Genomic DNA, 23,911 nt, shown 5'->3' with positions numbered 1-23,911 from the left:
TTGAAGTGGAGTCCATGACTACTGCTCGTGCTCAGTAGGAGCACATGTTTTAATTTTCTACACAGTTTCTGTAGCTCAGTGTGGCAGTGCTCAATTTCTGTATTAACATACGACCACTGAGGGACATCGTATCACACTGGTATGTTTATTATAGTGACATTTGTGTTGTGTAGTTTTTGTAACATCTTCCTGTGATCTGTTGAGTGCTGGCTTGCTCTCATTTTTGTAAACGCCATTTCTGACACTTATTGTGGTGATTGCCTGCTTTATTTCCTCTTTGATTGTCCTTGGTGTCGACATACTGCACTGGCTGAAAAATGGGGGGTGGAAATTCAACACTGACTACTTTAAATGATGTAGCCAACAGGTGCACATATGCTGTTTTACAGTTCTTTATTTTTTTATTTTCACTGGTCACAACCCCCCCCCCCCCCCCCCATAATACACAGTTACATGGCCAGTGCACTATTGTTTAACTTCTGATAAGTCTCATTAATAGGCTGCAAGCAAACACCAACATACTGCTACAGTAGTTTACTGTTGAACAACTACAAGCAGTAAAAACCTAACCACACAGTTCTTGCCACATAATATGGTATGTATCGAACAGACACTGTCATCGTTTTAGCATACGGCCTATTACACATATTTCACAATTAAGTGGATGCATTGTTGCTGTTCTAATCAATACAGGTTCCTTGTCTGAAACTAGGTCATGGACTGACTGTCTTGGGACAAAAATCGGGCCCTTATATATATTATCACAATAATAGCCACTGAAACTACACATTGTTTGATGTTTAATTTACAGAAATTGCAATTAAAATGTAACTCAATATATTAACTGAATACATAAAAAAATTGGTTATTTTTAACAGTTTCTTCTACTGCAAGGGTTAGGCTGAATTATTTGTTTAAATGATTAAATTAACATATATAGTTATGCAAACAATACTTTTGACAAAACAGGTGATTACTTTGGAATTAATGAAGGGCTGGCTTTGCTAACATGTTTTTGAATAGAGCCAAATAAATACTTTAAGATTACTAGTACTACTTCTTCCAAATGTTTACAATTAGTACAAGATTTATATTTGTTTGTAGGTCAACAATAGAATTTAAGTTACAAAACAATTACTGATTTCACCCTATAACAAAAGATACTAACTAGGAATAGTCAAAATAAATTAGGAAATCAATTACACACATGAAACTAAGCACAAAATTAGATCTGAGGGCTAACCTTTCTCTTTTATGGAAATGCATGTTATACTCACATATGTTAACAGTAATTAGTCAGGAATGAAAAAATGAATTTTAAGGAGGCAGAAGGCAAAACAAGAGGGGAAGTAAAACTATCCCAGCATGTTTCATCACGCTATGATTACAATGTCATTGTTTTTTTCCAAATTGTTTGTTTTTGTTGTTAGTTCTTCAACTGCAGCACTTAATATAGTCCCAGGATTACCTTATGTGAATACAGAATATTCTCTGTGTAAAGCATAATGAAGAGGACCAGAAAGGCTTTGCCTGTGGCCATGTGTGTACAGTAAAAACTTTTTTGTGCTTCCAGCATAAGAAACTTTTTGTTTCCACATTTATCTAAATATTAATTGTGTTTAATTTCGCCTATACTGCTCATTTTTTTGATAACTGAATCAAGTACTGCAATTTTATTCAGCGACACTGGTGCATCATTTCCAGTGTTTTGTTTACCACTTTCTTGGTTTCTTGCTTTGTTTTTGTGTTTTGCTGCTGTCCACTTATATTTATTTGTAGGCTCAACATATTTTGAGTTTATTATTACACCTGCTTCATAATCAGAATCAGTTTTTTTTGTTCACAAATCACTTTTAACAATTTCAATTCAACTGCTTTTGTGGCTATTTTCTGTCACTGTTTCACTGTTTTCACAAGGCCCTTCTTCAGCTTTTTAATGGAATTTGACTGATAGGAGTATTTCACAACTTGTGGAAAAGTCCCAAGTCCAAAAACACAATTTTTCAAGAGACCAGACTTAGGATAGTTGTCAGAATTTGAACTGAACTGTATCTGACTATGTAACTCACATAGTGAATATATCTGTGGCTTCTCAAACTTCATTCTAAAACATATAATTTATATTATAGTTTCTCCTTTGACTTACCTTATAAACTGTGAGCTTCAAACTGGAAAATTCGCTGATGTCTTGAAATCCACAATTGTTGATCCAGTTTATAAGATGGGAGATAGAAGCAATACTGACAGTTACAGGCCCTATATCCCCTCATTCCCATAATATCAAAGGCCATAGAACTCTGCATAAAAGAGCACTTATGCAGATACTTTGAGTATACTAAGCTAATCTTTTCTTTACTTTATGGCTTTAGGGCTTGCCTATCCACCATTGAAGGTGTAAAATCTCTGGTAACAAATGTTCTATAATTCTTTGAAAACCATTGTTTTTTCTTGATCTGAGCAAAGAATTTGACACTGTATCACATGATGTCCTATTATCTAAATCTGAAAATAAGGGAATCAAGGATAATGAACCACCATTAATCAAATCATACCTCTTAGGCAGGAAACAAGCTATTACTCTAAATGATTGTAGATCAAATGCTCTGCCTGTTACTACAGGAGTACCACAAGGTTCTGTCCTGGGCCATTTTGTTTACTTTTCTTTATATGTATGATCTACCTAGCCTATGGTATATGCCGATGATACAACTCTTGTAGTGACCAGTCCTAATATAGATGAAGAAAAAGGAAAACACTGAAAATATGAAATAATACTAAATAAAAACAAAACAGGAATGAGATAAAACTTCCTGGCAGATTAAAACTATGTGCCAGGCTGGGACTCGAGCTCAGGAACTTTGTCTGTTGTGGACAAGTGCTCTACCGACTGAACTACCCAATCACGACTCGCAACCCATCCTCACAGCTTCAATTCTGCCAGTACTTCATCTCCTACCTTCCAAACTTCACAGAAGCTCTTCTGTGAACCCTACCAAACCAGCACTCATGGAAGAAAGGGTATTTCGGAGACATGGTTTAGTCTTTGGCTGGGGGGCTGTTACCAGAATGACGTTTTCACTCTGCGGTGGAGTGTGCGCTTATATGAAACTTCCTGGCAGATTAAAACTGTATGCCAGACCGAGACTTGAACTCGGGACCTTTGCCTTTCACAGGCAAGTGCTGTACTGACTGAGCTACCCAAGCATGACTCGTGACCCATCCTCACACCTTCAAATCTGCCAGTACCTCATACCCTATCTTCCAAACTTCACAGAATCTCTTCTGCAGAGTGAAAATTTCAAACACCCTCCCAGGCAGCGGCTAAGCCATTTCTCCGCAATATCCTTTCTTCCAGAAGTGCTAGTTCTACAAGGTTCACAGAAGAGCTTCTGTGAAGTTTGGAATGTAGGAGACAAGGTACTGGCAGAATTGAAGCTGTGAGGATGGTTCTTGATTTGTGCTTGGGTAGCTCAGTTGGTAGAGCACTTGCCTGCAAAAGGCAAAGATCCTGATTTCAAGTGTCAGCTTAGCCCACAAATTAAAACCCTGAGCCAGTAAGGAAGAGCTTCAGTCTTCATATTATACTTTTTTCCACTCTCACTTAACTTACAGAAATATCCTATGGGGCAGCTCTTCCGGTGCAAAAACAACATTGTATGTGGCAAGAAAGAGAAAACATAATTGATAACAGTTACAGGCATTGTAAACAGAGAGTCATGCTAGCCACATTTTAAGGACTAAATACACGGTGAAGGAAAAATGCTGCACTTGGCAGCCGGCACACAATTCCTCATCCCATTTCAAGACAGAAGTGCATCTAGCAAAGCCTAGTCCCACCAATAGGCTTAATAGAAATGTGATTTAAAAAATGAGAATTTGGCAATGCTGTAACTGCATGCAGCATGGCCAAGAACAGGTAACATGAACTATGCACTGTGCTGGAGCTGACCCATTAGCTCAGTGAGACAAGGCAGTGCCATGGGGAACAGATACACAGACTCACCAATGTTCGAGTCGCGTTAGTGTGAAACACCTTTATTAAAAAATTGAGACATAACATTAACTTCTTACAGATATAAATGACCACTTTGTTTTGTCTATGACACAAATAAAGCCAATAAAAGATAATAGTGGATACAGTAACATTGTTTGTATCTAGTGGGGTACAAAAAATCCAGTAGGTAGGCTGCACTAGATTGCACATTATGCTACACACAAGCTTATCTTCACAGAACTGGTACATACACATACGAGGAATGTTCACTTTGGCAAAGATGTTCAAGGTGACCACCTTGCATTTGCAAAAACTTTGACACTCGCAGGATCATCCTATGCTGGACCCTACGCGACACCCTTGCATCCACCATTGCCAAAGCTGCATGCATGTGAGCTATTGGGTCATGTATATTCTACATCTACATCTACATTTATACTTCGCAAGCCACCCAACGGTGTGTGGCGGAGGGCACTTCACGTGCCACTGTCATTACCTCCCTTTCCTGTTTCAGTCGCGTATGGTTCGCGGGAAGAACTACTGCTGGAAAGCCTCCTTGCACGCTCGAATCTCTCTAATTTTACATTCGTGATCTCCTCGGGAGGTATAAGTAGGGGGAAGCAATATATTCGATACCTCATCCAGAAACGCACCCTCTCAAAACCTGGACAGCAAGCTACACCGTGATGCAGAGCACCTCTCTTGCAGAGTCTGCCACTTGAGTTTGCTAAACATCTTCGTAACGCTATCACACTTACCAAATAATACTTCTTTGGATCTTCTCTATCTCCTCTGTCAACCCGACCTGGTATGGATCCCACACTGATGAGCAATACTCAAGTATAGGTCAAACGAGTGTTTTGTAAGCCACTTCCTTTGTTGATGGACTACATTTTCTAAGGACTCTCCCAATGAATCTCAACCTGGTACCCACCTTACCAACAATTAATTTTATATGATCATTCCACTTCATGGGTGGAGTATTATAAACTTGTTTCTTTGAGTGTCCCTACAAATAAAAATTTACTGTATTAAGGTCCATAGAATGTGGAGGCCAGAGCATTGGACCTCCATGACCAATCCATTTCCCTGGAAATGCTTCATTTATATAGTTGCTCACATTCATTTCAAAGTGTAGCAATGAACCACCATGCTAAAACCATAGCTGTCCTGAACACCGAGTATGGCAAAGAAACATATGATACAGGGGTGCATTCAACTTGTCTGGCAATAGGTAAAGGCCCAAAAGCACTTCCCCAATGATTCCAGCCGACAGGTCTTGTGCCAAAGCTTTGCTGAAAGCTACAGTTATGGGTGCCTTGCTGGGTTCTGTTCCAACCAATAATGTCTACTGTGGAGATTGAAAATACTTTCACGAGTCAAGCTAGATTCATCAGTCTATATCAAGTTATTTATAAAATGTTTGTTATCTTCTGCTTGGTGCAAAAGCCATTAACAAAACTGTAGTTGTCATATACACTCGTCTGTTCGCTGATGTTGAGTTAACAAGTAATGATACGGATGCAGTTCTTTATCGTGCAACACTTTAACTACAAGTCACTGACATATCTGGAACAGCCTCAGAAAATTATAGTAAAAGGAATTTGCTAGAGGAGATGTCATTAATAGGTAATACCAAAGAGAAATTTGTAGCTGACGTGAAAATGAAACTTCTTGTTTGCCCCTAAAATGTTGTGTAGAAAGACAATCATCAGGTTTTGTGCAAACTGCACTTTGTCATTTCAAGCGAAAAAAGTCACTTGAGCAGTCAGTGAATGCTATGACACATTCATATACAACAATGTCAGTGCAAGTATCAGTGGATTACTGTTTCCACAACTTTAAATTTATCTTCAGGAACATCAAGGCAAATTAGGACACAAATTTAAGGAAGCGACTGTTTACCTTACTCCATTCCAGATCTGTATAAATAAAACTAGTAATTTTTTTGAATGGTAGATGTTATGTATCCAGTAAAATACTTAATCTGTCCAAAGTTTTTGTAATGTTACATATTATTTTTATTTTAATGTATCACTCTTGTAATGTTTGGTGCAGTCTATCCAGCCATGACTGGTGAACTATACAGAATTGGTAATAAATAATTAAAAATGTATTAATAACTAGCAAGGCTGGGGTTCTCAACATTCTCTGCCTGATGCTGGAATGATAGAAGTATGAACTTGGAGCCCAAATGACAGGCATCGTTTGTCCCACATGCACCACAGTCAGCAGTTGGTTGCATCCTGTTCCCTCAGTGGCTGCTGGAACAGCCTCTTCGTCATGTTGGATCAGGCCCTCAGGGATACACAATGAGTGCACACGATGCTCCTTCCCATTCCTTGCTGCCATTACTGTAAGAAGTATCAACATTCACTGCACATTTGAACTGTTGATAGTTAATAGATCTCTTCACTTTTGTGCTTGTCTCCCCTTGACACGAGAGACAGAATATTTCCCAACTGGGGAAGAAAGTCTCAGTTTCAATGGAGGTAGCACCTCTGACTTGTTAATTAGGGGTATGAGTGCAACATCCTGAGTTCTCCCTGGTCCCTTTCTCCCCTATACATGGTCTCTAGACCTAACATTGACATGCCATTCACTGTAAAGTGGACAAGTAGTGATAGATCTTGTATTTCCTGCAGAAGAGATGCACAGGAGAGAGTAATAATTGAGGTACCTTTGGTATCTCTGTTACATGCCTCTTGGTACCCCTCCCAGCACACCCATTTGCAGAATATTACGGATTTGCTTTCAATTTGGGGTCATGATGTGCTACATGTATTACTAGTAGCCGTTGGAACTGAAGCAGTTAACAGCCAAAACCTTTTATGACAAACTTGATATAAAATTTACTGTTTCTCTGTAATGTTTTTGAGATTATGATCACTAATAAATTTGACAGTAATATTAATTTATGATAAATGCAGACAATACACACTCTTTTTAAAAGAGAAAACTAATGTGACATGATGTGTTGGTTATTTACTGTAAATGTAAATCACAAATACTTATTTACTATGACCGTGCATTCTAAAAAATGAACTTTTTCTCTCATGTCATTATGCAGTGAAATTAGGGAACAATTGTTTTTTTAATGAGGGTACCATTGCCAGAAGTTTGTAAAAAGCACAAATTAATTTTACAGTTACTAGCAATGTTAAAAGTTACACAATATATCTTGTTATGTATTAGTATTCACACAGTCAATTATTTTGTAGTATTTATTCAAAAGTAAAAACGCTAGAGATAGTACACTAGGTCAGTTAGGTAAGTGCTGGTTTTGTGAAAGTATCTTTCAAGACATTGAACAAAAATGATTAAGAGTGGTCACAGAATGTCCTCCTTAAATCAAGATAAACAGACTAGGGCATGAGTATGGCTATTCTCAAACATGAAAATGGTATTGCTCCTCATTACTTCACAGCTTGAATGTGAGTGTGGCATCATAAATGATGGTGAAACTGGGAGGCCTGTAAGCATTTAATTATCAGAGCATATGACTAAGATACCATATGAGTTGTGGGCAGCCCATAAAGTTTTAAGTGCGCTGCATGCTTGCCAGGCCACTAGAGATGCAGCAGGGGTAGATTATGGATGCTAATGAGGTTATGAATAGCCAATATAATATGAACAGGGAGGAAGGTAACAAGAAAACACTTTGATGGTCACTTTGCCTGCTTCAATGACTGCCTACAGGAAAATACTGCTACTGTACTTCCAGTTCACTGTTGAGTGCCAATCATTGGTATTTGTGTAATAGAATTCATAGGCTTCCAGATAACCAATCTCTCAGTTATCAATGAAATCATGGAACATTTCCAGTCATTACAAATGCCAACTAAATTGTGCACAATAATTATAGAAACTAGGGAACCAGCAGTCTAGACTCTGAGAAAAATATCACTTTGAAATAATCAAAGCACAATTTATTTCATCTTATCTTAATACAAAGCATTGCACCAAAAAGGAGATTATTCAGATCATTTCATTACTCACTACGGTGATCACACTGCAACTGATTATGCTGGAAAAATGACGTGATTCTCTTTTGGAATTTAATTGTTGTTTCATAATATTATGTACTTCCACAAATGGCATGTCACTATTTTTTTTTCTTTCCTTTTAGGGTAGGTGCAGCTGATAGTACATTCTGCAACCTTAGCCAACAGTTGGTGTCTACTTACAAAAATGTGTATGCAAAGAAAATGGATTGGTTAGAGGAGGAGGAAAGTCTACTTCAAACGGTCAACAAACTGTATTCAATAAGCCAGAGTGAAGCAGTTGAAAAAGCAGAGAACACAAAGCTCAAGAATTCACAAAGAGACCAAGAGCAAAATACAAAGGTAACAGAGCATCAAAACGTAGTGTAACCAGCATGTAAAGCATTGCAAGCAGTTTCCATTTTTTTCTGCTAACAGAAACCACTTCAGCCTATCATAGTTTATGCAGTAGAAAATGTGTCTTAATTTGTGCACCAATATGAAAACTGTTTTTTGATAATACACAACTAATGCAGCCCCAAGTAACATCCTGTTGCTGCTAAATGGTGTGTTGGAAACTTTAGATAACTATTTACAATGGATTTTAATTTTCTGAAATTTATTCAGAAGTCTGAAAAAGTGGAGTTTACAGTGGTACTTGTCCATGAGGAAGTGTAAACATTATTGAACTAGTCTAATTTGAAGCACTGCTTCATAGCCTACAAAATCATGAGATGAATGCTTGACATGCTTGTTGTTTACTTATTTGGTGATGCTTGGGTTTTGGGTCACAGGCTGTGGTCTGAGGCATGATTTCTTCCTTAAAATGTCAACTCTTACAATATTAGACAAAACACTAGACAGAAATTTATATATAAGACGATTGTCTAAGACCCTTTAAACTATAAGCCACCAAGGAAATAATAATAAAATAATAATAATAATAATAACAGACAAATGTAAGAAAAATGGCATAGTCAAGGGAAAACACACTAAACAAGAAGATTACATATTGGATAACCACAGCGACTGCATAGAAGCGATGGAAAAAACAGATGCCTATAAATATCTAGGATAGAGACAAAAAATAGGAATAGATAATACAAATATTAAAGAAGAACTAAAAGAAAAACATAGACAATGACTAACAAAAATACTGAAAACAGAATTGACAGCAAGAAACAAGACAAAAGCTATAAATACTTATGCTATACCAATATTGACCTACTCATTTGGAGTAGTGAAGTGGAGTAACACAGACCTAGAAGCACTCAATACACTTACACGATCACAATGCCACAAATATAGAATACATCACATACATTCAGCAACTGAAAGATTCACATTAAGCAGAAAGGAAGGAGGAAGGGGATTTATCGACATAAAAAACCTACATTATGGACAGGTAGACAATTTAAGAAAATTCTTTATATAACGAGCAGAAACTAGCAAAATACACAAAGCAATCACTCATATAAATACATCGGCTACACCACTGCAATTTCATAACCACTTCTACAACCCTTTAGATCACATAACATCAACAGATACGAAGAAAGTAAATTGGAAAAAGAAAACACTACATGGCATGCACCCGTATCATCTAACACAGCCTCACATCGATCAAGACACATCCAACACGTGGCTAAGAAAAGGCAATATATACAGTGAGACAGAAGGATTCATGATTGCAATACAGGATGAAACAATAAACACCAGATATTACAGCAAATATATTATTAAAGATCCCAATACCACAACAGATAAATGCAGACTTTGCAAACAACAAATAGAAACAGTAGATCACATGACAAGTGGATGTACAATACTAGCAAATACAGAATACCCCAGAAGACATGACAATGTAGCAAAAATAATACATCAACAGCTTGCCTTACAACATAAACTTATAAAACAACATGTTCCCACATACAAGTATGCACCACAAAATGTACTGGAGAACGATGAATACAAATTATACTAGAACAGAACCATTATAACAGATAAAACAACACCACATAACAAACCTGACATCATACTCACCAATAAAAAGATGAAATTAACACAACTAATCGAAATATCCATACCCAATACAACAAATATACAGAAGAAAACAGGAGAAAAAATTGAAAAATACATCCAACTGGCTGAGGAAGCCAAGGACATGTGGCATCAGGATAAAGTTGACATTATACCAATTATACTATCAACTACAGGAGTCATACCACACAATGTCCACCAGTACATCAATGCAATACAGCTACATCCAAACAACTACAGAAATCTGTAATTATTGATACATGTTCAATTACCCGAAAGTTCCTAAATGCAATATAACACATACCATACAGTTAAAAGGAAGTGACGCTTGATCAAGGTCCGCGTCACTTTCCATTTTTAACCAGACTTAACGCCTGAGAAAGTAAAGAAATAATAATAATAAACCCTGTGGAGGCCCGTGAAAAGAATAGACCTCCTGTATGTTTTGCCAGTCATAAAAGGCGACGAAAAGAGCAAACCACTAATGGGGCTATCCCCGCTTTTAGTGTGATTAGTTGGTTCAGGACAGAACTAATGAAGCCTCGGACAAGCGCTGTCATGTTCGGGGACGACGCTTGAACCCTAAGCCCGTCCACAATGATAACAACACTGCTAGCCACACGGAAAATGATTTAAATCCAAGTAGAGGTGTTTTGCAGGATATGCTTCCTGCAACCACTCCAGAAGGAAAACAAAGACAAAGGATGAGATGCTCAGATGAAGTTAACTGACACTTCATGTTCTGTTATTACCAAACAACAAACTTAGGAACCAACACAACTGGATACAGATCACAAGTATACACAACATTTATTGCCAGATACCCAGAACTAAAATTTTTAACAGAACAACGAGTAGCTGATCAGATCCGTGTAATAATAAAGAATAACAGGATACCCCAGTCAGAATTAGAAAACATCAAACAACAAGTACAACAAATACTGGAACAAAATAATGTGCAATCAGAAGAAGAAGAAAATACAGTAATGGAATCAAACATCCCAGAGCAAACAAACAAAGAACAACATGCATCAATTAAACAATCAGAGGAAAACAAAATCTTAAGACAGCCACCAGAACAAGCACAAATAGACCACGAAGTGACACACATGTTAGATATAGAAGAAAAATTTCAGCTTACATATATAGAATACAAAGACACAAATACAGACATTAGACCATTCTTGCATAGACCACCAAATAACCCACAAGCCAAAACAACAATAAAAACTATCGACACAATCATACACAACAAAATAAATGAAAATACAACAATGGAAGAGTTACAAGTACTGGTTTATATAGGAGCACTCACTACACTAAATATACACACTAGGCAGAGATCAGAACCAACCAAGACACAGAAGAAACCCACAAAACCAGCATGGCAACACAGGTTACAGATAAGAATAGAAAAACTGAGGAAAGACATCAGACAGCTAACACAATTTATAAGAACTGAAATATCAGACAAAAAACGAAAAAGGTTAGGTAAAATCTCACAACAAGAAGCAATAGAGCAATTAGAAGCATTGGCCAAATGACTTAGAAGATACAGAAAAAGTGAAAATAGAAGAAAACAAAACCAAACATTCAACACAAACCAAAAGAAATTTTACCAGACAATAGATAACCCATACATTAAAATAGACAATCCACAAACGTAACAGACATGGAACACTTTTGGAGCAACATATGGTCAAATCCGGTGCAACATAACAGGCATGCATGGTGGATACAAGCAAAAACAGACACATACAAGATGATACCACAAATGCCTGAAGTGATAATTTTGCAACATGAAGTCACACGAGCAATTAATTCTACGCACGATTGGAAAGCCCCTGGAAAAGATAAAATAGCAAATTTCTGGCTAAAGAAGTTCACCTCACCTCATTCACATCTAACTAAATTATTTAACAGTTACATTGCAGACCCATTCACAGTCCCTGATACACTTACACAAGGAATAACTTATCTGAAACCTAAAGATCAAGTAGACACAGCAAACACAGCAAAATATCGCCCCATAACATGCCTACCAACAATATACAAAATATTAACTTCAGTCATTACACAGAAATTAATGACACATACAACACAGAACAAAATTATAAATGAAGAACAAAAAGGCTGTTGCAAAGAAGCACGAGGATGTAAGGAGCAACTGATAATAGATACAGAGGTGACATATCAAGCTAAAACTAAACAAAGGTCACTACACTACGCATACATTGATTACCAAAAAGCTTTTGATAGTGTACCCCACTCATGGTTACTACAAATATTGGAAATATACAAAGTAGATCCTAAATTGATACAGTTCCTAAACATAGTAATGAAAAATTGGAAAACCACACTTAATATCCAAACAAATTCAAATAATATCACATCACAGCCAATACAGATTAAGCGTGGAATATATCAAGGAGACTCATTAAATCCTTTCTGGTTCTGCCTTGCTCTGAACCCACTGTCCAACATGCTAAATAATACAAATTATGGATATAATATCACTGGAACATACCAACACAAAATCACACATTTGCTATACATGGATGATCTAAAACTACTGGCAGCAACAAATCAACAACTCAACCAATTACTAAAGGTAACAGAAGTATTCAGCAATGATATAAATATGGCTTTTGTAACAGACAAATGTAAGAGAAATAGCATAGTCAAGGGAAAACACACTAAACAAGAAGATTACATATTGGATAACCACAGCGACTGCATAGAAGTGATGTAAAAAACAGATGCCTATAAATATCTAGGATACAGACAAACGATAGGAATAGATAATACAAATATTAAAGAAGAGCTAAAAGAAAAATATAGACAAAGACTAACAAAAATACTGAAAACAGAATTGACAGCAAGAAACAAGACAAAAGCTATAAATACTTATGCTATACCAATATTGACCTACTCATTTGGATTAGTGAAATGGAGTAACACAGACCTGGAGGCACTCAATACACTTACACGATCACAATGCCACAAATATGGAATACATCACATACATTCAGCAACAGAAAGATTCACATTAAGCAGAAAGGAAGGAGGAAGGGGATTTATCGACATAAAAAACCTACATTATGGACAGGTAGACAATTTAAGAAAATTCTTTATAGAACGAGCAGAAACTAGCAAAATACACAAAGCAATCACTCATATAAATACATCGGCTACACCATTGCATTTTCATAACCACTTCTACAACCCTTTAGATCACATAACATCAACAGACACGAAGAAAGTAAATTGGAAAAAGAAAACACTACATAGCAAGCACCCGTATCATCAAACACAGCCACCAGTATCATCTAACACAGCCACACATCGATCAAGACGCATCCAACACATGGCTAAGAAAAGGCAATATATACAGTGAGACGGAAGGATTCATGATTGAAATATAGGATCAAACAAGAAACACCAGATATTACAGAAGCATATTATTAAAGACCCCAATACCACAACAGATAAATGCAGACTTTGTAACAACAAACAGAAACAGTAGATCACATCACAAGTGGATGTACAATACTAGCAAATACAGAATACACCAGAAGACATGACAATGTAACAAAAATAATACATCAACAACTTGCCATACAACATAAACTAATAAAACAACACATTCCCACATACAAGTATGCACCGCAAAATGTACTGGAGAATGATGAATACAAATTATACTGGAACAGAACCATTATAACAGATAAAACAACACCACATAACAAACCTGACATCATACTCACCAATAAAAAGATGAAATTAACACAACTAATCGAGATATCCATACCCAATACAACAAATATACAGAAGAAAACAGGAGAAAAAATTGAAAAATACATCCAACTGGCTGAGGAAGTCAAGGACATGTGGCATCAGTATAAAGTTGACATTATACCAATTACACTATCAACTACAGGAGTCATACTACACTATATCCACCAGTACATCAACGCAATATAGCTACATCCAAACGTATATATACAACTACAGAAATTTGTAATTATTGATACATGTTCAATCACCCAAAGGTTCCTAAATGCAATGTAATGTGCACCATACAGTTAAAAGAAAGTAATGCTTGATCAATGTCCACGTCACTTTCCATTTTTAACCAGATGTAACGTCCGAGAAAGGAAAAATAATAATAATAATAATGGTGGTGGGTGGTTGTGGTGAATATGACAGAGTGCAGTTTCATAACATTTAAACAAAGGTTTAAGATTGGTCTTAATTTTGCACCTTGTTTGCCCCAGAATGGTTTATATTATTTGCATTTGATTTTCTTGGTAGGACTTCACCTGGTCATGAATGAACACCCCGATACCTTTATATTCCAATTTAGAAAGCAATAGACTGTGAGCTATAAAAGTGAGAGCATTTTTCAGATTATGAAGAAATAGTGTGTGATGTGTTCCAGAAACAATGGAACTATTAACTAAATTACTCTGTTTCTATGCTTTTAAAGAATCTGATATAAATGATTTTTGTTTGTTTGTTTTTGAGAGCTGACACTGCAGAGATATTGGTCTCTTATATTTTATGTGAGTCTTGGCACCTTTCTTAGAGACTTTATGTTTGCCTTTTTCAATTTCTCTGAAAATATGACCTTTAATCATTGGTGAATTTCAAAGTTCAGTAAGGAGCATGATCAATTCTGTTGCAAATTTTTAATATCTGATCAGGAACATTGTCCTCAACAGCAAGATGCACAGTGACACACTTTTAGTCACCAAGTAACTAAGATCTGATATCCGAAAATGTAAGAGTAGTACACTTTAATATCTGATTCATGTACTGCATTGAACAACAGCAAAGTAACGGTCACATGCCAAGTTATGATACATCTCAATAACAAATACCTGGAAAAGCGATAGGAATTTGGTAGTGACAGCAGAATTAAAAATATTAAATAGCAGGCTGGAGAAAAATACTGGCTTTATATTCACATTCAATATCTTAAAGTTAACAGAGTACATAGTGGTCAGATTTATTTACCTAAAAGTCAAGCCATATGTACTGAATATAATACACTGTCTTAGACACCAGCAGTTTGGATAAACCACCACATATTGTACATTTCAACCTATTTGGGGGAGAGAGGGTTCAACAATACATACCATATTCTGTACCATCTCTGATAAGCCTGTCACTCGGAGCAAAGAGTGTTCAGTCTTTATTGAGCAAAAGAAGATTCAAGAGATAAAAGATACCCAGTGCATACCAATCATTGACAACAGTCATTTGGCAACCAACTCCAAACAATGACAAACATAAATATGCACTTGCAAATGCAGCTGCAGAACTGGATCCTTTAATAAAGAAACAAGTAAGCCTACATCAGAAAAAGCCATAGGTAACATGATTTAGATTCCAGAAAGAGATTTTCACTCTGCAGCGGAGTGTGCGCTGATATGAAACTTACTGGCAGATTAAAACTGTGTGCCCGACCGAGACTTGAACTCAGGACCTTTGCCTTTCAGAAGTACTGGCAGAAGTAAAGCTGTGAGTACCGGGCGTGAGTCTTGCTTCGGTAGCTCAGATGGTAGAGCACTTGCCCGCGAAAGGCAAAGGTCCCGAGTTCGAGTCTCGGTTGGGCACACAGTTTTAATCTGCCAGGAAGTTTCATGATTTAGATTGCTACACTGTCCCGGGAAACATAAACATGGGAAAATACAAAATCTCTAAAAGTACATTTGTACCATAACCCCCAAAAGGAAAACACTTAGATAGAGCACTGAGCAAAACTGCACAGATACCATGTTCAAAGTTATCATTGGTCATAACTGAATCAGAAGAAGACTAATTAATGGAGGACATTGTGTTTGAAGTATGCTCAAGGGATTCAACAAGGACCTCTACCAACCCTCTGACTAATACAATGTCCATATTTCCACAAAAAGGTTATAAGGGAGGAGGGGGTACAGAGAATAATTCAAACTGTTATTAGTAAAGTGGCTCCCACCCTATGGTAATGGATCATAAACAGTTTCAAGATACAAATGGAGGAGTTAAAACTATTAATACAGAGTACATATATGTCTTTGTGTCTACAAGAGATACGTTTTAAGGAGTTTGACTCCCCTGTGCTACGTGGTAATAACCTCCACGGAAAGAGTATCATCAGTGGGGAGAGAACTAAAAATTTCATAGATGATGTGTACCACTCCTAAGTTCCCTCCCTAACCACAAATTTACAAGCAATTGCTGTATCAATGGATGTGTGTCATAGAATCACTATATGCTCCCTCCATCTGTCCCTCAAGAACCAATAGCCTCTCACCAAACTCCTCTCTCTCTCTCTCTCTCTCTCTCTCTCTCTCTCTCACACACACACACACACACACACACACACACACACACACACACACACTTTTACACCTGCACATGTAGTTGCTGTACACTTTCAGTTGTCTAGCACACAAGAAGAGGGATGCCTGTAGATACATTCCTGTTTCTCAAGACATGTAATGCCTCCAAATTTTTTATGTGAAAACTCTTAAAGCTTTTTAACTACAATAAACTTTATTAATGTGCTATATCTGTATTCTTCATGTCTGCATATTTATTTCTCAACATAGTCACCCTGACAATGAACACATTCCTCCCAACAAGAGACCAGTTTATTGATACCATCACTGTAGAATGGAGGCAAGACCTCACCTCTACTTGCACCGCTTCGTCACTATCAAGGTGTTGTTTAAGTTATGGAAACAAATTAAACTTGGATGGGGTCAAGTCAGGACTGTCTGGAGGATGATTGATGAGGATGAACCCAAGGTGTCAGATTGCTGCAGATGTTGCAGTACTTGTGTGTGGTCTGCCATTGTCATGATGGAGAGGGTTCTCCATGTGTGGACTAAGTTTTCTGTGGTTAGAAATTTGATCACAGCAGACTGTTTATCACACACTGTCACAGTTACTTAAGACAGTGTGATGTTACATGCTACACTTTGGAGTTGTCTAGTGGCAGAGGATTACAACCTGTGTCAGCAAACCGTGAAAGGTGACCAAGTAATATGCATGACACTTAATATTTCCACTGATATTGAGAACGGAACAAAAAATTTGGAGGCATTACTTTTCAGTACACTTTGTAGTACAAAGCTCTGTGCTAGGTTGATTAATATCTTTTGTGTAATTATGCTTGTGTGAGAGTGATATAAGAGAGAGATATGCCAAATACCTAGTGGTTGTAATTAAAGTGCAGCTACTCACAGAGGTCCAGTGTGGGCTGCAATTATCAAATGGTAGATATTCTAATACGATAATGTGAAACTAATTTACACTAGAAAAAAATTAGTTCCAAATTTGGCCATCTGGTGCAAGTCTGGTGCTCTGAATGTGAGAAAGATGTATTGAAATGTTTGCGTATGTGATGGACTAAGAACAGGATGAAGGCAGAAATAATCAAACACGTGAGAAAGTTATAATGTTAATTTTATTATTAACTGTCTTGTTCAATGTGAGCACCGGAGACATCAACAACATGCTGTACAGTGCCAGATTTGCACCTGTTGGCCAAATTTGGAACTAATTTTTTTTCCAGCGTAAATCGGTTCTGCATTAACACATTAGCATACTTACCAAGTTTTGCTGCTATACCGTAAGTACAGCCCACACTGGACATCTGTGGGTAGCTGCACTTTAATTATAACCATGCTGCAGTATGGAATTTAAACGATTTACCCAATGCCAGTGAGTGATTTTTGAGAACTACTTCATCTTGTTGGACCATCAGTTGTGCTAGATAATACAAAAGACAGAGGCAATATACTAATGGCAACAATATTAGCTCTAACGCTTCAATTTCCTGCTGTATCATTTCCAGGTATAAGTTTGTCAGGTGCTGGTGAAATCCCGAAGTTGATGGGCACTTAACATTTCTTTCTCTGGGAAACAAAACACTTGGTTGTTGCTTAATGTTTACATGCAAATATGGTATATTGTTCCATGAAGGTTCAAGTGCTGACCACCTGCCAGGAACCTGACAGCTTTTGAGATAACAAGGGCAAAAAGCCATTGTATGATAGTAAGAAAAGTTGGTGGTATGAATTCCTTAACTCCATAAATTATTTCAGCAAATCTTTGTTTGTGTGTGAGACCATGATGAGCATTTCAACCAAAGGTTACCTATTAGTGCTGTAATGAGAACAGTATTTTCCAGACCAACAAAGAAGACATTGACCAAACCATTGTGGAAGATATCTCTTGATGTACTGACACTGTCATTCAGGAACCAGCTTCTTCTGAGAATAAAGTTGTTCTTACAAAAGAAGGTATGCCAGAATTAAACAAAAACTTACCTTGTTGGCATTCTTGAGAAGGTCTTCCTCTGGGTAGATGATAAATTTTTACATGTAAAGTAATATATTTTAATATTAACAGCCATCCCACTTGTGTGACTAGCTTCTTACCTCCGTAACAAAACAGTAAGTCTCATTAGCAGACTGTATCACAGGAGTAAAAGTAAATTATGATGGGGCACAAATGAAATATCACAATTAACAAAATTTGATTCTGGGTTCTTTCTTGCGAAATGTAGTTTGAGGAGGGCTATGTGAGAGACGTTCAATGAATTCTAAAGTAAAGTTCTATGTACTGACTTGGCAGAAAATCCTAAGAAATTTTGGTCTTATGTCAAAGTGGTAGGTGGATCAAAACTGTGACCAAAATGGTACTAAAACAGAGGATAACAGACTAAAGGCCAAAATACTAAATGTGTTTTTCCAAAGCTGTTTCACAGAGGAAGACTGCACTGTAGTTCCTTCTCTAGATTGCTGTACAGATGACAAAATAGTAGATATCGAAATAGACGACAGAGGGATAGAGAAACAATTAAAATCGCTCAAAAGAGGAAAGACCGCTGGACCTGATGGGATACCAGTTTGATTTTACACAGAGTACGCGAAGGAACTTGCCCCCCTTCTTGCAGCGGTGTACCGTAGGTCTCTAGAAGAGCGTAGCGTTCCAAAGGATTGGAAAAGGGCACAGGTCATCCCCGTTTTCAAGAAGGGACGCCGAACAGATGTACAGAACTATAGACCTATATCTCTAACGTCTATCAGTTGTAGGATTTTGGAACACGTATTATGTTCGAGTATAATGACTTTTCTGGAGACTAGAAATCTACTCTGTAGGAATCAGCATGGGTTTCGAAAAAGACGGTCGTGTGAAACCCAGCTCGCTCTATTCGTCCACGAGACTCAGAGGACCATGGACACGGGTTCCCAGGTAGATGCCGTGTTTTGTGACTTCCGCAAGGCATTCGATACAGTTCCCCACAGTCGTTTAATGAACAAAGTAAGAGCATATGGACTATCAGACCAATTGTGTGATTGGATTGAAGAGTTCCTAGATAACAGAACACAGCATGTCATTCTCAATGGAGAGAAGTCTTCCGAAGTAAGAGTGATTTCAGGCGTGCCGCAGGGGAGTGTCATAGGACTGTTGCTATTCGCAATATACATAAATGACCTTGTGGATGACATCGGAAGTTCACTGAGGCTTTTTGCAGATGATGCTGTGCAGTATCGAGAGGTTGTAACAATGGAAAATTGTACTGAAATGCAGGAGGATCTGCAGCGAATTGACGCATGGTGCAGGGAATGGCAGTTGAATCTCAATGTAGACAAGTGTAATGTGCTGTGAATACATAGAAAGATAGATCCCTTATCATTTAGCTACAAAATAGCAGGTCAGCAACTGGAAGCAGTTAATTCCATAAATAATCTGGGAGTACGCATTAGGAGTGATTTAAAATGGAATGATCATATAAAGTTGATCGTCGGTAAAGCAGATGCCAGACTGAGATTCATTGGAAGAATCCTAAGGAAATGCAATCCGAAAACAAAGGAAGTATGTTACAGTACGCTTGTTCACCCACTGCTTGAATACTGCTCAGCAGTGTGGGATCCGTACCAGATAGGGTTGATAGAAGAGATAGAGAAGATCCAACGGAGAGCAGCACGCTTCATTACAGGATCATTTAGTAATCGCGAAAGCGTTACGGAGATGATAGATAAACTCCAGTGGAAGACTGCAGGAGAGACGCTCAGTAGCTCGGTACGGGCTTTTGTTAAAGTTTCGAGAACATACCTTCACCGAAGATTCCAGCAGTATATTGCTCCCTCCTACATGTATCTCACAAAGAGACCATGAGGAGAGATTAGAGCCCACACAGAAGCATACCGACAATCCTTCTTTCCACGAACAATACGAGACTGGAATAGAAGGGAGAACCGATAGAGGTACTCAGGGTACCCTCCGCCACACTCCGTCAGGTGGCTTGCGGAGTAAGGATGTAGATGTAGATGTAGATGTAGATGTTTCTGTGTATATAAATGGACTACAAAAATCTCTAAGAGATTTTGGGAAATAGGTGCATACAACAGTCTTCTTTCAGCTCTCGCACATTATATTGATAAAATGCAGTATTGTGATGAGACGATGCTGATTGTTGAGTAAAGCTTTGAAACGTTGTTCATTATAGCCTGATACATTATCTACAAAAAAGTAGGCTACAAAATCCTTGTTTGAATGATTCTTGATTATTTGCCTCATAATTTGCTCTCCTTATTAGGTAGAATTAATAGAGAATAGTTATAAAACAAACATTACATGTGGAATTTTCTGGTAAATGGTACAACAGAGGCAAAGGTGTTGTGCATCACAAAAAGGCTTGTTGTTAAAATTCCAGGAATGTACATTCCTGGAAGGTTCAAGCAACATGCATCCTACTGGTCACTAGTGTACTTCATGAAATGAACGTGATGGTAAAATCTGATAAACTTGATCTAATACAGAGGTTCATCAACAGTCATTCTACATGTGCACCATTTGTACATGGAATAGGACAGGGAAAAATTATAATAGTACGCAATTTATGATTTGCCACACTCAATAATGTGGCTTTTGGAGTTTGTATATAAATGAAGAAGAATGCTTGAAATGACTGTAGAGCAGGTTTCTGATAAAAGTAGCAATCATTTCACTGTTAATATTTGAAACTGACTGAGGAGCAAAGAGACACACATTGGTAAAAAGATGAACATATGTCTGGAATTGTGTTAATATCATGAGTATTTAAAATGTGTTATTTCTTAAGAGGAAGTCGTTCATGTTTGTGAATTTTCTATGTACTTCATTTATGGATTGTACCACATATGCGAAAAGAGAAGATTAGAGGCATTCGAAATGTGGTGCTACCGGAGAATGGAAAAAATCAGCTGGCGAGACAAGGCTACAAACGAAGATGTCCTCAGAAGAGTGAAAGAAAACAGATCTCTTTGGCGAAATATACAGAAAAGAAGAATAACCTTCATAGGTCACATTTTACGGCATAACAATTTCATTAAGAGAATATTAGAAGGAATCATTGAAGGAAGAACTCGCCGAGGACGACCTAGATTAAGCTACATTCAACAAGTAATAAATGACATCGGGTGCCAGACCTATGCAGATATGAAGAAGAAAGTTGACAAAAGAACGGAATGGCGTGCTGCTGCCAACCAACCTGTGGGTTGATAACCGAAGAAGAAGAAGACCACATATGCATAATTATAACTATTCATAAAAGTAGCTAACTGAAGTACACTTTGTTCCCATTAATAACTGGGTATCTGTAAGAAATTTTCTTTTGTGGAGTTGCTGTACGGCCAGTGTAGTATGATACAGGTCTGCCCTTCACTGAAAATAAATAGGGACAGTTCTAAGTTCTCATAATATGTTTAGCAGGCGGTAGTCCAGTATCATACAACAAGTTTTGACATATGTGGTTTTAATTCATCAAACTATTGAATGACACTCAAACAGCAGATAAACAAAGCCACACTTCTTCTGTTAAATTTTGTTGTAAGATCACTGGGATTTTGCAACTATGGCTTAAATTCCACATTAGACTATAAGCTACATTATAACCAGCTGGGTAGGTTAGTTTACAAATTAGAGAAAAGCAAGAGCATATGTCCTCTTGTAGGACCATACCCTGGTGACTCACATTGATGTTCAAACTTCCCTTCAGTTTGGAGACAGCCTTACTTACAAAATGTCAGTCTTGCCTGTTTGGTTTCATCACATATTAAGGCATAGACAGTCCTTATCTGTCTTTTTTGTACCCTAGCTAAAGTTTGAAACCATAATTTGCTAGTGACTGTGATACCTGAAATTTGCTTGAAATTCCATAGACTGAATGACCTAAACTGTTGTGTTCCAGTTCTTAACTTTCTCAAGTGATTTCAGTGACAAGTCTTTTTTTGTTTAATGGTGTGGGGTAAGTATGGGAGATATTCATTAATTACAAGATAGTGCCTATTTCATTTTTATAAATAATTTTTTATGCAATATTGCAATTTGTAATGAGTAAAAGTGTATTTCATGTTATTACTTCTGTTCCTGCCAGTACTGCAATGAACTTGAAGTAATGCTTGAGAGTTACAAGAAGAAATGCCAAGCAATTGAAAGAACATCACAGACCGCTAGGAGAGAAACTGATAGACAGCAGAGTACACTGCAGGTAAATATATTCATCCATTTATATACCAGGAAGTTTGAGTGGTTTTAACAGTAATTCAAGTTGTGTCATCTTTGGCAGGTAGCATGTTATGAAACTCATAGTGTTTTCACACAGACAGCTGCTAGTTGAATTCCTTTTATTTTACAACCAATTTTAGTCTTTCAGACCATCTTCAGGTACAAAAACATCACCACAATGTACATATTTCCACATTATGATTATTACAACTGTCTTGATATTGCTGAATACAGTGGAAAAGTATACTTGTTTTGATTGCTAAACAGTCATCTTCAGAACTCCTATCTTCCAAAAAAAGACAAAAAGGCAGTATCTTGTTAAAATTGGAAGGTGTATGAATATGAAAAATAATATATCCGTCTGTCTTGTTACAAGGTCACATGTCACAGCCATGGTGTACATATTTCGGACACACAATACAAATGGCCATTCCTGCTTCTGCTGATTAATTAGGGACCTGAAGTCCCAAATGCTTAAAAGATGTTTCTTTTGATAATGTAAACTTGCCAGTGGAATGTCTGATTTAGACATTTTTCTTCATGTTGTTAGGAGAGTTTACTTGAAGAGGAAAAAGTACGTGAAAAAAGAAAATGTATATAAATCTAACTTTTTGTTATGTAGTGCTTGGAACATGGAAAGAGGTAATATATTCACTTATGGTGAGAAACAAAAGGTAAATTTCACTACAGAAGATGTGGGATTCTTAATTAAAGTGGAGTTAATAGTACACTGTAAAATGAAAGGCATGTGAATTGTTATGGGATTGTCAGCATTGATTGAGAAGAGAATCAATGAAATCATAGTCATAAGGTCATTTCTCTCTGGGTGAACAATGAAATGCTAAAAAGATGTGTTTCATTATTGAGAAATTGGTCTATGAAAGAACATTATTTGTGTATTTTAGCATAATTTATCAGTGAATTTCTTTCTGTAGCTTAAGTCTGTTAGTCATTAAAACTGCTAATACTTGCTGTAATTCTAATTTCAGGAAGACATAGAGAAACTAACATTTGTAGTAAAACAACTTAATAAACAGCTAAAAGAACTAGATGTGAAAAGACAGGAGCAAGTTAAACGTTTTCACCATAATATGAACTCACTTTATAAACGCCTGAAAGTGGTGGAACAGAGTATACATAAGAATTTCACCGAAAGGTCCAAAGATCATGACTTACTTGACAAAGAAATTTCAGCAGCAGCTGAGATCATGTTGAAGAATGGACAGTTGCTACAAATGGAACTGGAAGACTTAATTCAAGATGTTCTTAGAATGCAATCTAATGTTGATAAAGCTAAAATATAAATTGGGACTTTATAATACTGTGGTGGAAATGTGAATGC

At 37.1% G+C, this 23,911-nt stretch overlaps 1 protein-coding gene across 2 annotated transcripts in view; it reads left to right on the top strand.

The window, feature by feature from the left end:
- LOC126469852 (uncharacterized) overlaps positions 1 to 23,880 on the top strand; it is a 135,827-nt gene extending 111,947 nt beyond the window's left edge. For both annotated transcript variants that reach the window (XM_050097156.1, XM_050097155.1), the window contains exons 6-8: positions 8,124 to 8,340; positions 22,439 to 22,552; positions 23,559 to 23,880. In XM_050097156.1, coding sequence (XP_049953113.1) covers positions 8,124 to 8,340; positions 22,439 to 22,552; positions 23,559 to 23,873 — 646 coding nt within the window. In that variant the 3' untranslated portion in view covers positions 23,874 to 23,880. The remainder of the gene's footprint in view (positions 1 to 8,123; positions 8,341 to 22,438; positions 22,553 to 23,558) is intronic.
- The last annotated feature ends 31 nt before the right edge of the window (positions 23,881 to 23,911 follow it).

This window comes from Schistocerca serialis, chromosome 3, assembly GCF_023864345.2.
Source record: "Schistocerca serialis cubense isolate TAMUIC-IGC-003099 chromosome 3, iqSchSeri2.2, whole genome shotgun sequence".
NCBI classification, from domain to species: domain Eukaryota; kingdom Metazoa; phylum Arthropoda; class Insecta; order Orthoptera; family Acrididae; genus Schistocerca; species Schistocerca serialis.
The sequence above is the reverse complement of the archived record's forward strand: the minus strand, read 5'-3'. Positions and strand labels throughout refer to the sequence as shown.